The following is a 12,125-nucleotide window of genomic DNA, read 5'->3' on the forward strand; positions in this document are numbered from 1 at the left end:
GGGGGCAAGGACACTGGTGGCAGAGGCCCCAGGGAACACTGGTCAGTGTGAGCTCTCCTGGAGGTCCCCATTTTGGCACCAAGACCTGCCCCCACCCAACAACCTGCAGGCTCCAGTGCTGGAACGCCTCAGTCCAAACAACCAGCCAGATAAGAACACAGCCGAGAGGCTGCCTAAAGTAAGAACACAGCAGAGAGGCTGCCTAAAGTACTGAGCTTAAAGCCACCTCTTGACACAGCCCTCCCCACCAGAGGGAAAACACCCAGCTCCACCCACCACAGGGCAGGCATCACTCCCTCCCACCAGGAAGCCTGCATAAGTCCCTGGACCAACCTCACCCACCAGGGGGCAGACACCAGAATAAAGAGGAACTACAATCCTGCAGCCTATGGAAAGGAGACCACAAACCCAGAAGGACAAAGTGAGATGACAGAGAAATATGTTTCAGATGAAGGAACAAGATAAAACCCACAAGAACAACTAAATGAAGAAGAGATAGGCAATCTACCTGAAAGAGACTTCAGAGTAATGATAGTAAAGATGATCCAAAATCTCAGGAAAAGAACAGAGACACAGACCGAGAAGACACAGAAATGTTGAACAAAGAGCTAGAAGATTTAAAGAATGAACAGATGAAGAATACAACTAAAATGAAAAATACACTAGAAGGGGGACTTCCCTGATGGTCCAGTGGTAAAGAATCCGCCTTCCAATGCAGGGTACACGGGTTCAATCCCTGGTCAGGGAACTAAGATCCCTCATGCCGCGGGGCAACTAAGCCTGTGCGCTCCAACTACTGAGCCTGTGTGCCGCAAACTACAGAGCCCACGCACTCTGGAGCCTGTGCGCCACAACTAGAGAGAGAAAACCTGCACACTACAACTAGAGAGAAGCCCACGCAGAGAGAAGCCCATGTGTCACAACGAAAAGCCCGCGTGCAACTAAGGCCCAACGCAGCCAAAAATAAATAAATAAATAAGTAAATATAAAAAAGATACACTAGAAGGGATCAATAGCAGGATAACTGAGGCAGAAGAACAAATAAGTGAGCTGGAAGACAGAGTGGTGGAAATCAATGCCATAGAACAGAATAAAGAAAAAGAATGAAAGGAAATGAGGACAATCTCAGAGACCTCTGGGATAACATTAAACACACCAACATTTGCATTATAGGGGTCCCAGAAGGAGACGAGAGAGAGAAAGAACCTGAGAAAATATCTGAAGAGATTATAGCCAAAAACTTCCCTAACATGAGAAAGGAAACAGTCAACTCCAGGAAGTGTAGAGAGTCCCATACAGGATAAACCCAAGGAGGAACCCACTGAGACACATATCAATCAAACTGACAAATACAAAGAAAAAATATTAAAAGCAACAAGGGAAAAGCAACAAATAACAAGGGAATCCCCATAAGGTTATCAGCTGATTTTTCAGCAGAAACTCTGCAGGCCAGACAGGACTGGCACGATATACTTAAAGTGACAAAAGGGAAAAAAACCTACAACCAAGAATACTCTACCTGGGGAAAAAACCTACAACCAAGAATACTCTACCCGGAACTTCCCTGGTGGTGCAGTGGTGAAGACTCTGCGCTCCCAATGCAGGGGGCCTGGGTTTGATGCCTGGTCAGGGAACTAGATCCCACATACAGGCAGAACTAAGACTTCGCATGCCGCAACTAAGGAGCCAGCAAGCCTCAACTAGGGAGCCCTCAAGCTGCAACTAAGGATCCTGCCTGCCACAACTAAGACCCAGCGCCACCAAATAAACAAACAAATTAATTAATTTTAAAATAAAGAATACTCTATCCAGCAAGGCTCCCATTCAGATTTGATGGAGAAATCAAAAGCTTTACAGATAAGCAAAAGCTAAGAGAATTCAGCACCACCAAACCAGCTTCACAACAAATGCTGAAGGGACTTCTCGAGGCAGAAAAGGCCACAAACAGAAACAAGAAAATTATGAATGGGAAAGCTCACCAGTAAAGGAAAACATACAGTAAAGAAAAGAAATCATCCACACACAAATATGATATCAAAACCAGCAACCATGAGAAGAGGATAGTACAAATGCAAGAAATGGGAAATGCATCTAAATTAAGAGACCAGCAACTTAAAATAACCTTGTGTGTGTGTGTGTAGGCTGCCATATCAAAACCTCATGGGAACTGCAAACCAAAAAACGACAACAGATCCACACACAATCCAAAGCAATCCAAACACAACACTAAAAACAGTCATCAAAGCACAAGAGAAGAAAACGAAAGAAAAAAGACCTACAAAAACAAACCTGAAACAATTAAGAAAATGGCAGTAAGAACATACGTATTGATAATTACCTTAACTGTAAATGGATTAAATACTCCAACCAAAAGACAAACACTGGCTGAATGGATACAAAAACAAGACCCGTAAATATGCTGTCTACAAGAGACCCACTTCAGATCTAAGGACACATAGAGACTGAAAGTGAGGGAATGGAAAAAGGTATTCCATGCAAATGGAAATCAAAAGAAAGCTAGGGTAGCAATACTCATATAAGACAAAAGAGACTTTAAACACTGTTACAAGAGACAATGAAGGACACTACATAACGATCAAGGGATCAATCCAAGAAGAAGATACAACAATTGTAAATATTTATGCACCCAACACAGGAGCGCCTCAATACGTAAGGCAAATGCTAATAGCCATAAAAGGAGAAATCGATTTTACAGCCCACTTTTATCAATGGACAGATCATCCAGACAGAAAATCAATAAGGAAACACAGGCCTTAAATGACACATTAAACAAGATGGACTTAACTGATATTTATAGAGCATTCCAGCCAAAAGCAGCAGAATACACATTCTTCTCAAGTACACATGGAATATTCTCCAGGATTGATCACATGCTGGGCCACAAAGCGAGCCTCAGTAAACTTAAGAAAACTGAAATCATATCAAGCAACTTTTCTGATCACAATGCTATGAGATTAGAAATCAACTACAAGAAAAAAACTGTAAAAATCACAAACACATAGAGGCTGAACAATATGCTACTCAACAACCAACGGATCACTAAAGAAATCAGAGAGGAAATCACACAACACCTAGAGACAAATGACAACAAAAACACGACAATCCAAAACCTATGGGACACAGCAAAAGCAGTCCTAAGAGGAAAGTTTATAGCAATACAATCTTACCTCAGGAAACAAAAATCTCAAACAACCTAACCTTACACCTAAAGCAACTAGAGAAAGAAGAACAAACAAAACCCAAAGTTATCAGAAGGAAAGAAATCATGAAGATCAGAGCACAACTAAATTAAATAGAGACAAAGAAAACAACAGAAAAGATCCATGAAACTAAAAGCTGGTTGTTTGAAAAGATAAATAAAACTGAAAAACCTTTAGCCAGACTATCAAGAAAAAAAAAGGAGAGGGCTCAACTCAACAAAATTAGAAATGAAAAAGGAGAAGTTACAATGGAAACCACATAAATACAAAGGATAAGAGATTACTACAAGCAACTATGTGTCAATAAAATGGACAACCTAGAAGAAATGAACAAATTCTTAGAAAGGTACAATCTCCCGACACTGAACCAGGAAGGAAGAGAAAATGTGAACAGACCAACTGCAAGTACTGAAATTGAAACTGAATAAAAAATTGCCAACAAAAGCCATCCAGGACCAGATGGCTTCACAGGCAAACTCTATCAAACATTTAGAGAAGAGTTAACATCTATCCTTCTAAAACTATTCCACAAACTTGCAGAGGAAGCTAACATTCCCAAACTCACTCTATGAGGCCACCATCACTCTGATATCAAAACCAGACAAAGATATCACAAAAAAAAAAAAAGAAAAAGAAAGAAAATTACAGGCTAGTTTCACTGATGAACATAGACGCAAAATCCTCTACAAAATACTAGGAAACCAAATCGAACAATACATTAAAAGGATCATACACTATGATCAAGGGGCACTCATCCCAGGGATGCCAGGATTCTTTAATATCTGCAAATCAATCAGTGTGAAATACATCAACAAATTGAAGAATAAAAACCATATGATAATCTCAATAGATGCAGAAAAAGCTTTTGACAAAATTCAACACCCATTTATGATAAAAAAAAAAAAAAAAAAAGAACTCCCCAGAAAGGGGGCATAGAGGGAACATACCTCAACATAATAAAGGCCATATATGACAAACCTACAGCTAACATCATACCCAACAGTGAAAAGCTGAAAGCATTTCTTCTAAGATCAGGAACAAGACAAGGATGTCCACTCTTGCCACTTTTATTCGACATAGTTTTGGAAGTCCTAGCCATGGCAATCAGAGAAGAAAAAGAAATAAAAGGAATACAAATTGGAAAAGAAGACGTAAAACTGTCACTGTTTGCAGATGACACGACACCATACATAGAAAATCCTAGAAAACTACTAGAGCTCATCAATGAATCTGGTAAAGTTACAGGATACAAAAATACACAGAAGTCTGTTGCATTCCTGTACACTAAAAAAAGATCAGAAAGAGAAATTAAAGAAACAACCCCATTTACCATCATCAAAAAGAATAAAATACCTAGGAATAAACCTACCAAAAGACCTGTACTCCAAAAACTTTAAGATGCTGGTGAAAGAAACTGAAGATGACACAAACAGATGGAAAGATATACCATGATCCTGCATTGGAAGAATCAGTATTGTCAAAATGAATATTCTACCCAAGGCAATCTACAGATTCAATGCAATCCCTATCAAATTACCAATGGCATTTTTCACAGAACTAGAACAAAAAAATTTTTAATTTGTACGGAGACACAAAAGACCCCAAATAGCCAAAGCAATCTTGAGAATGAAAAATGAAGCTGGAGAAATCAGGCTCCCTGACTTCAGACTATACTACAAAGCTACAGCCATCAAGAGTATGGTACTGGCACAAAACCAGAAATACATATCAATGGAACAGGATAGAAAAGTCCAGAAATAAACCCACACACCTATGGTCAATTAATCTACAACAAAGGAGGCAAGACTCTACAGTGGGAAAAAGACAGTCTCTTCAATAAATGGTGCTTGGAAAACTGGACAGCTACATGTAAAAGAATGAAATTAGAACATACTTTAACATCATACACAAAAATAAACTCAAAATGGATTAAAGACCAAAACTTAAGACCTGATACTATAAAACTCTCAGAGGAAAACATAGGCAGAACGCTCTCTGACATAAATCGCAGCAATATCTTTTTCAATCTGTCTCCTTGAGTAATGGAAATAAAAATAAAATAAACAAATGGGACCCAATTAAACTCAAAAGCTTTTGCACAGCAAAGGAAACCATAAACAAAACAAAAAGACAACCCACAGAATGGGAGAAAATATTTGCAAACGATGTGACCGACAAGAGGTTAATCTCCAAAATCTACAAACAGCTCATGCAGCTCAATATCAAAAAAAAAAAAAAAAAAAATCAAAAAATGGGCAGAAGACCTAAACAGACACTTCTCCAAAGAAGACATATACATGGCCAAGAGGCAATTGAAAAGGTGCCCACCATCGCTAATTATTAGAGAAATGCAAATCAAAACTACAATGAGATATCACCTCATACCAATCAGAATGGCCATTACCAAAAAATCTACAAACAGTAAATACTGGAGAGGGTGTGGAGAAAAGGGAATCCTCCTACACTGTTGGTGGGAATGTAAATTGGTATAGCCACTTTGGAGAAGAGTATGGAGGTTCCTTAAAAAACTAAAAATAGAGCCATCATTTGATCCAGCAATCCCACTCCTGGGCATATATCTGGGGAAAACCATAACTCAAAAAGATACATGTACCCCAATGTTCACTGCAGCACTATTTACAATAGCCAAGACATGGAAGCAACCTAAATGTCCATTGACAGATGAATGCATAAAGATGTGGTACACACAATGTTCATCGCAGCTCTATTTACAACAGCCAGGACATGGAAGCAACCTAAGTGTCATCAACAGATGAATGGATAAAGAAGATGTGGCACATATATACAATGGAGTATTACTCAGCCATAAAAAGAAACGAAATTGAGTTATTTGTAGTGAGGTGGGTGGACCCAGAGACCGTCATACAGAGTGAAGTAAGTCAGAAAGAGAAAAATACTGTATGCTAACACATATATATGGAATCTTAAAAAAAAAAAAAAAAAAGGCTCTGAAGAACCTAGGGGCAGGATAAAGATGCAGACATAGAGAATGGACTTGAGGACGTGGGGAGGGGAAGGGTAAGCTGGGACGAAGTGAGAGAGAAGCACTGACATATATACACTACCAAAAGTAAAATAGATAGCTAGTGGGAAGCAGCCGCATAGCACAGGGAGATCAGCTCGGTGCTTTGTGACCACCTAGAGGGGTGGGATAGGGAGGATGTGAGGGAGGGAGACGCAAGAGGGAGGAGATATGGGGATATATGTATATGTATAACTGATTCACTTTGTTATAAAGCAGAAACTAACACACCATTGTAAAGCAATTATACTCCAATAAAGATGTTAAAAAAAAAAGATGTGGTACTTATGTACAATGGAATATTACTCGGCCATAAAAAATAATGAAATAATGCCATTTGCAGCAACATGGATGGACCTAGAGATTATCATACTAAGTGAACTAAGAGAAAGACAAATATCACATGATATCACTTATATGTGGAATCTAATTTAAAAAATGACACAAATGAACTTATTTCCAAAACAGACAGACACACAGATCTGGAAATCAAACTTACGGTTACCAAAGGGGAAACATGGGGGGAAGGGATAAATTAGGAGATTGGGATTAACATATACACACTACTGTATATAAAATAGACAACTAATAAGGACCTACTGTGTAGCACAGAGAACTCTACTCAATATCTGTAATGACCTATATGGGAAAAGAATCTGAAAAAAAAAAAAAAGCATTTGTTTCAGACACTATTTCAAGTAGAAAAATCAAACAAGAAAGACATTCTCATAAATAAAAATCATAAATAAATAAAATATATTAAGAGAGATTATATGAATGTAAAGTATATTAGCAATTACATCAATCAGATTCTTAGAAAATCTCATGTCCATTAAATTTGTTTATGAAAACTAAAATACCTAAGAGGGACTTCCCTGGTGGTCCAATGGCTAAGACGCCGTGCTCCCAATGCATGGGGCCCAGGTTGGATCCCTGGTCAGGGAACTAGATCCCACATGCTGCAACTAAGAGTTCGCACACTGCAATAAAGATCCCACATGCCACAACTAAAATACCCCACGTGCCGCAACTCAAAAGATCCTGCGTGCCGCAACTAAGACCCGGCGCAGCCAAATTAAATAAATAAATAAAAATAAAATATTAAACAAATAAATGAATAAAATACCTAGGAAATTAACTCCGTGAGATGGAAAGTATTGATTTTAACCCTGAATGCCTCAAGAACAGTAGTTACAATAAGTCATTAGCAACAGTTCCCTTTTGTATGAACTGGAGGTGATAGCTTTCTATTATGTAGTTAAATGGAGAGAAAAGATTCCAAAGAAAAGCCCCGGGAATACAGCAAAATAAGGCAATGCTTTACAAAATGACTAACGTAGTAAATAAACATCCCCACGACAGCAATAAAATTCAGAGACTTTTTCCCTAAGAGATGCAATATAAGAGCCCAACTCTAGAGCCTGACAGGCCCAGATTCTCACAGCTTAGCTGCGTGACTTTTGGCTGCTGTTTCTTAACCTGTAAAATGGGATGATAATAATTGTACCTTTCTCGGACTTCCCCGGTGGTGCAGTGGTTAAGAATCCACCTGCCAAATGCAGGGGACACAGGTTCAAGCCCTGTTCCGGGAAGATCCCACATGCTGCAGAGCAACTAAGTCTGTGCACGACAACTACTGAGCCTGCGCTCTAGACCTCGCGAACCACAACTACTGAGCCCGTGTGCCACAACTACTGAAGCCCACGTGCCTACAGCCCGAGCTCCGCAACAAGAGAAGCCACCGCAATGAGAAGCCCGCGCAATGCAACGAAGAGCAGCCCCCACTCGCTGCAACTACAGAAAGCCCGCGTGCAGCAACGAAGACTCAATGCAGGCAAAAATAAAAAATAAATAAATTTATTTTAAAAAATAAAAATAAAATGGTACCATTCTCATAAGGTCAATGAGACCAGGCCTGTGAAGAACCTGAGATTTTGGCTTCTATTATTATCTTATGATCTTGCAATTCTTGACCCCTGATCTACTCATCGTCTGCTGTTAGATTTCTTGCCAGAAGAAAAGAGGTTGAACTGATCTCTGCTCTTTCTCCCCAGTTTCTTTTGTGAAAAATGTACAATATCAATGGGCTGGAGCCTCCAAGCCTCAGGTGGAGACAGGGAGACAAGCCCAAATCTACTACCCACTCTGGTCAAGTGAGTTGCAGCCAACACACACACGACTTCACACCAAGGAGGAGGCTTTCAGCCTGAATCCTCATCCCTGTGCTGCCACCTTAGCCCAGGTCTCCCGCACCTCTGCCAGGACCACTGCCTGGGCCTCCTCAGAGCCCCCTCTTCCGCGGTGGCTCCCCGCCAACTTTGCACATGAGCAAAAGGGTCTTCTACCCTTCTCCCCAGGTCATACCCTCTCTACACAAACCCACGGCCTCTTCTCAAACTACACTCCCCACTCTCTTCCCGCTTCAGCCCACAAAACCTCTCGTATCCTCGTGGGTGCCCTGCTGCCTCCCATCAAGGGCCTTTGCTTACTTGTGCCTCCCCTACCGGCCAATCTTCCCTGACCTCCCCGAATAGGTCATACTCCCTAAAATGTGTTTCCCCTCAGGTCCCAAATCAGTTACACCCTTCCATTGTGTGAGCCTGTCTCCATCCACTAGAGTCTGGGCTCCTGGAAGGCAAGGACTGGGTCGACAGCACAAGGCTTAATATACATAAATGCTCACTTAACACCAACTGATGATCAACCAGTCAGAGAGCAGCGCTCTAACCTAAAGCGGAACTGGGCTCCCGAGCTGATGCCGCAGCTAAGGGACTCAGTGAGGCTGGGAGAGAAATTTACTTAGCGGGGTAGCTCCCCAATTCCTAGGGAAGCAGCCCGTGCCAGCCATACCGTTTGCCTCCAAAGCTGGGCCTCTCTTCATCCGAGTCTCGCTCTGCCCACACTCCGTAGGTGGCCTCTTCCTTGGTCTGCCAGTGGCGCTGCCGGTTGGGGTTGAATTCATTCTGGAGATCCCAGTCGGTGATCTCAAAGTTCTCCCGCTCGTCCTCGTCATCCATGTGGCCTTGGCCTTCCCCGTCCCGGTACAAGTGGGACAGTGACATGCCCTGTCACTAAAGGAAGGGATAAAAAAAGGTATAGTCTGTGACAAGTCCTGGGAGCAGCAGCAGGCTCCCCTGTGAGTTCCCACTCCTTGCTGCCTGCAGAACTTCCTCCAAACTAAAATTCACTAACATCATTGTTACAATTCAATAAAGCAGACACTAAAAACATATTGTAGAAAACAACAGGTACCAAAACAGGTGGAACAAAAGACCAGTCCCAACAGTCCATGTGATTCTTAAGCATGTATTTCCTTGTCAATGTCGTAAAACATCACACACACTCACATACACACAATCCACATAAAAACAACTAAGGAAGTATGTTGTTCTATGTATTATTGCCTCAGAAATGAGGCAGACATCTTCCTGGACCCCAGATTTTATTCGTTTTTTCTATTATCGAGTAAAGAGTTTCCTCTGGACCTCTGACAGTCGCAGTACAGTGAGTTTTTTCCGAAGACGCTTTCTGAAACACTTTATTTGATGAGAGCCTCATCAAATGAGCCTTAGTTTTCTTCACAAAACATGAACCTCTTCTGAGGCACCAGAAGGCAGTAGTAATTAGGAACACGAATTTAACAGTACACAGCTGTGAAGTGGAATGCAGCCATCATGTCAGAGTAGCTGGGTGATGAGATTCAGCTGTCTCTTAAGTGGATTAATTGCAATACCAACCTTAGAGCAACAAGATGGTGCTTTAAAGTCACTTAGCTCACAATAAGTGCTCAAGGAAGAGCTTGTTATGGTAATCCCATGATTAGGTTCATAGCCCTTCCTATTACTGGATTCGGGAATGAGCCGAGCAAAGTGACTGTGAAACCGGCTGCTAAAATCACAGCCCGAGTTCAAATCTCCACTCTACCAGGTACTCAGTGTATGAGTATTAAATGCAGATGAAGAGCCACGCATGGGCCGCCACACAGCAATACATTCAATATATGACAGCACTGTGATTCGCCTCCAGCAGTTGCTGCAAACAGCCTTCAGGGGCGGGGGCTGGCTACTTCCCCAGGCGGTGTTAAACTCTGGTCAGCTCTCTTTGAAAGTTTCCCCTGCTTACTCTACTCACTGGTGCACTGGCTGGGTGCTGCCGGTCCCAGCCTCATCCAGGAGCGCAAAACAGGGAAACATTCTCAGAGGAGGCGGCGAGTCCCAGATACATGGGAGTCACTAACACTGCTGCCTCCTTGGGCACAGAACATGGGGATAACCACATAGTTGTCACGAGTAATAGAGCCCCCGGGGGGTGCTAAGCACTTGCTAGACGCTTCAGGCCGATAATCTCATATAGGAATCAAGACACTTCTACGAGGAAGGTACTACTAGCGTCCTCAAGCTTCAGATTAAGTAAAGTGAGGCTAAGTTAAATAATTTACCCTAGGTTCCACGGCTGGCGGGGCTCGAAACCAGGTGGGCCTGAAGCCAGGGCTCGGGTGTCTCCCTGCCATGCTGTCCAGGCCCCGCGGCGGACACTCACTCGGTGCCTAACTCGGCCCAGGCCCCGACTGCCCGGTGACCCCGCGCGGCCCGCCCCTCTCCCCGCCTCGGCAGAGCCGTCTGCGAAAGGGAAGCGCAACTGGCGAGGCCGAGGCCCACCTCCCCCGAACCGGAGCCCCCACTACCACTGGCACAGAATCCCCCGAGTCCCCTGCCCACTCCCGGGCGCCGCTCACCTCTCTCCTGCTCCGCGTATCAAACACAACCGCCCGCGCCGGGTTAGAAGCTCGACGCTTGGGGCCGGAACCCGGATGTGCCGGCACAGGCGCGCCGGAAATGACATTTCTCGACAGCGGAAACGTCGAGCAGGTTGCCATGGCAGCAAGGGGACGCTAGGGCGGCTTTGGATCTAGAGTGGCTGAGCTACTAGGGAGGGTTTTCAGGGCCCGGAATGGAGGAGGGCTGATTTCCCTGTTGCGCCCGCTTCGTGGCGACGCCCAGCCTGTGACGACGGGTGTGGACGTCGTCGAGCCACCCTAGCCTAGGGAGGCTCCTTTGCCAGCCTGAGATTCTAAATCTGCAAAGTGGGGATATAGGACTAGCTCATGGGATAGCTGTGTGTGAGACATTTGCGGGGGGCGGGGGGCGAGTTAGAGGTGGGGACGGGACATGGCATTCAAATAGGAATAATGAAGGTCAAGACTGTCTCCTGGATCTTGGGGTGTCTCAGTATAAGCACCGTCGTGGGCACAGATCAGTTGCCTTATACCGGTGTTTGAGGGAGTGAAGGAATGAATGGGCAAACTCAAGAATTCCCAAGTATTCCCGCCAGAAAATCTCTCCATTCTCTTCCTTTCCAACAGGTTGGTAAATAAATCCATTCAATGATCTAATAAAAATGTACTGAGGGCCTACACTGTGCTAGGCTCCAGGGATCCAGGGAACAAAGAGGCACCAGGCACTCCCAGGGAATCCCTTACCAGCTCTGGACTCTGTGTGGGTACACAGAGTCCAGAGTTCCTATCTCAGCTCTGCCACTTACCAACTGTGGACCTCGGGCAAGGCATTAATTACATGTTAAGCCTCAGTTTTCTCTTCTGCAAACGGCTGAGATAAAATATGTAAGCAATTAAAACTGTACCTGGTACCTAACAGGTGCTTAGAGAGTGTTAGCTGCTAAATTTCGCTTTGTTTTCTCTCCCTCTCTCTCTCTCTCTGTAAGATGAAAAGATCCAGGAGGCATTGTCACAGTATACACAGAGCACTGGACTTGGAGTCAAAAGACTTGGGTCTAAGTTCCCATGGTTGTTATTAATTAAACGAGAACCTACATGAAGCCAATTACATGCCAGCCTCTTGGGA

The 12,125-nt window shown here is 43.3% G+C and overlaps 1 protein-coding gene across 2 annotated transcripts in view; it reads right to left on the reverse strand.

Annotated features, from left to right (window-relative positions):
* Positions 1-11,034, reverse strand: part of TFIP11 (tuftelin interacting protein 11) — a 22,829-nt gene extending 11,795 nt beyond the window's left edge. The window contains exons 1-2 of one of the 2 annotated variants that reach the window (XM_007461136.1): positions 11,000-11,034; positions 9,115-9,335 (exon numbers count right to left, since the gene is read on the reverse strand). In XM_007461136.1, coding sequence (XP_007461198.1) covers positions 9,115-9,326 — 212 coding nt within the window. In that variant the 5' untranslated portion in view covers positions 9,327-9,335; positions 11,000-11,034. Of the gene's footprint in view, positions 1-9,114; positions 9,347-10,999 lie in introns of those variants that run through there. The other variant, XM_007461135.1, reaches the window with a different exon arrangement.
* Positions 11,035-12,125: the final 1,091 nt, after the last annotated feature.

This window comes from Lipotes vexillifer, unplaced genomic scaffold (assembly GCF_000442215.2).
Source record: "Lipotes vexillifer unplaced genomic scaffold, Lipotes_vexillifer_v1.1 scaffold691, whole genome shotgun sequence".
NCBI lineage: Eukaryota > Metazoa > Chordata > Mammalia > Artiodactyla > Lipotidae > Lipotes > Lipotes vexillifer.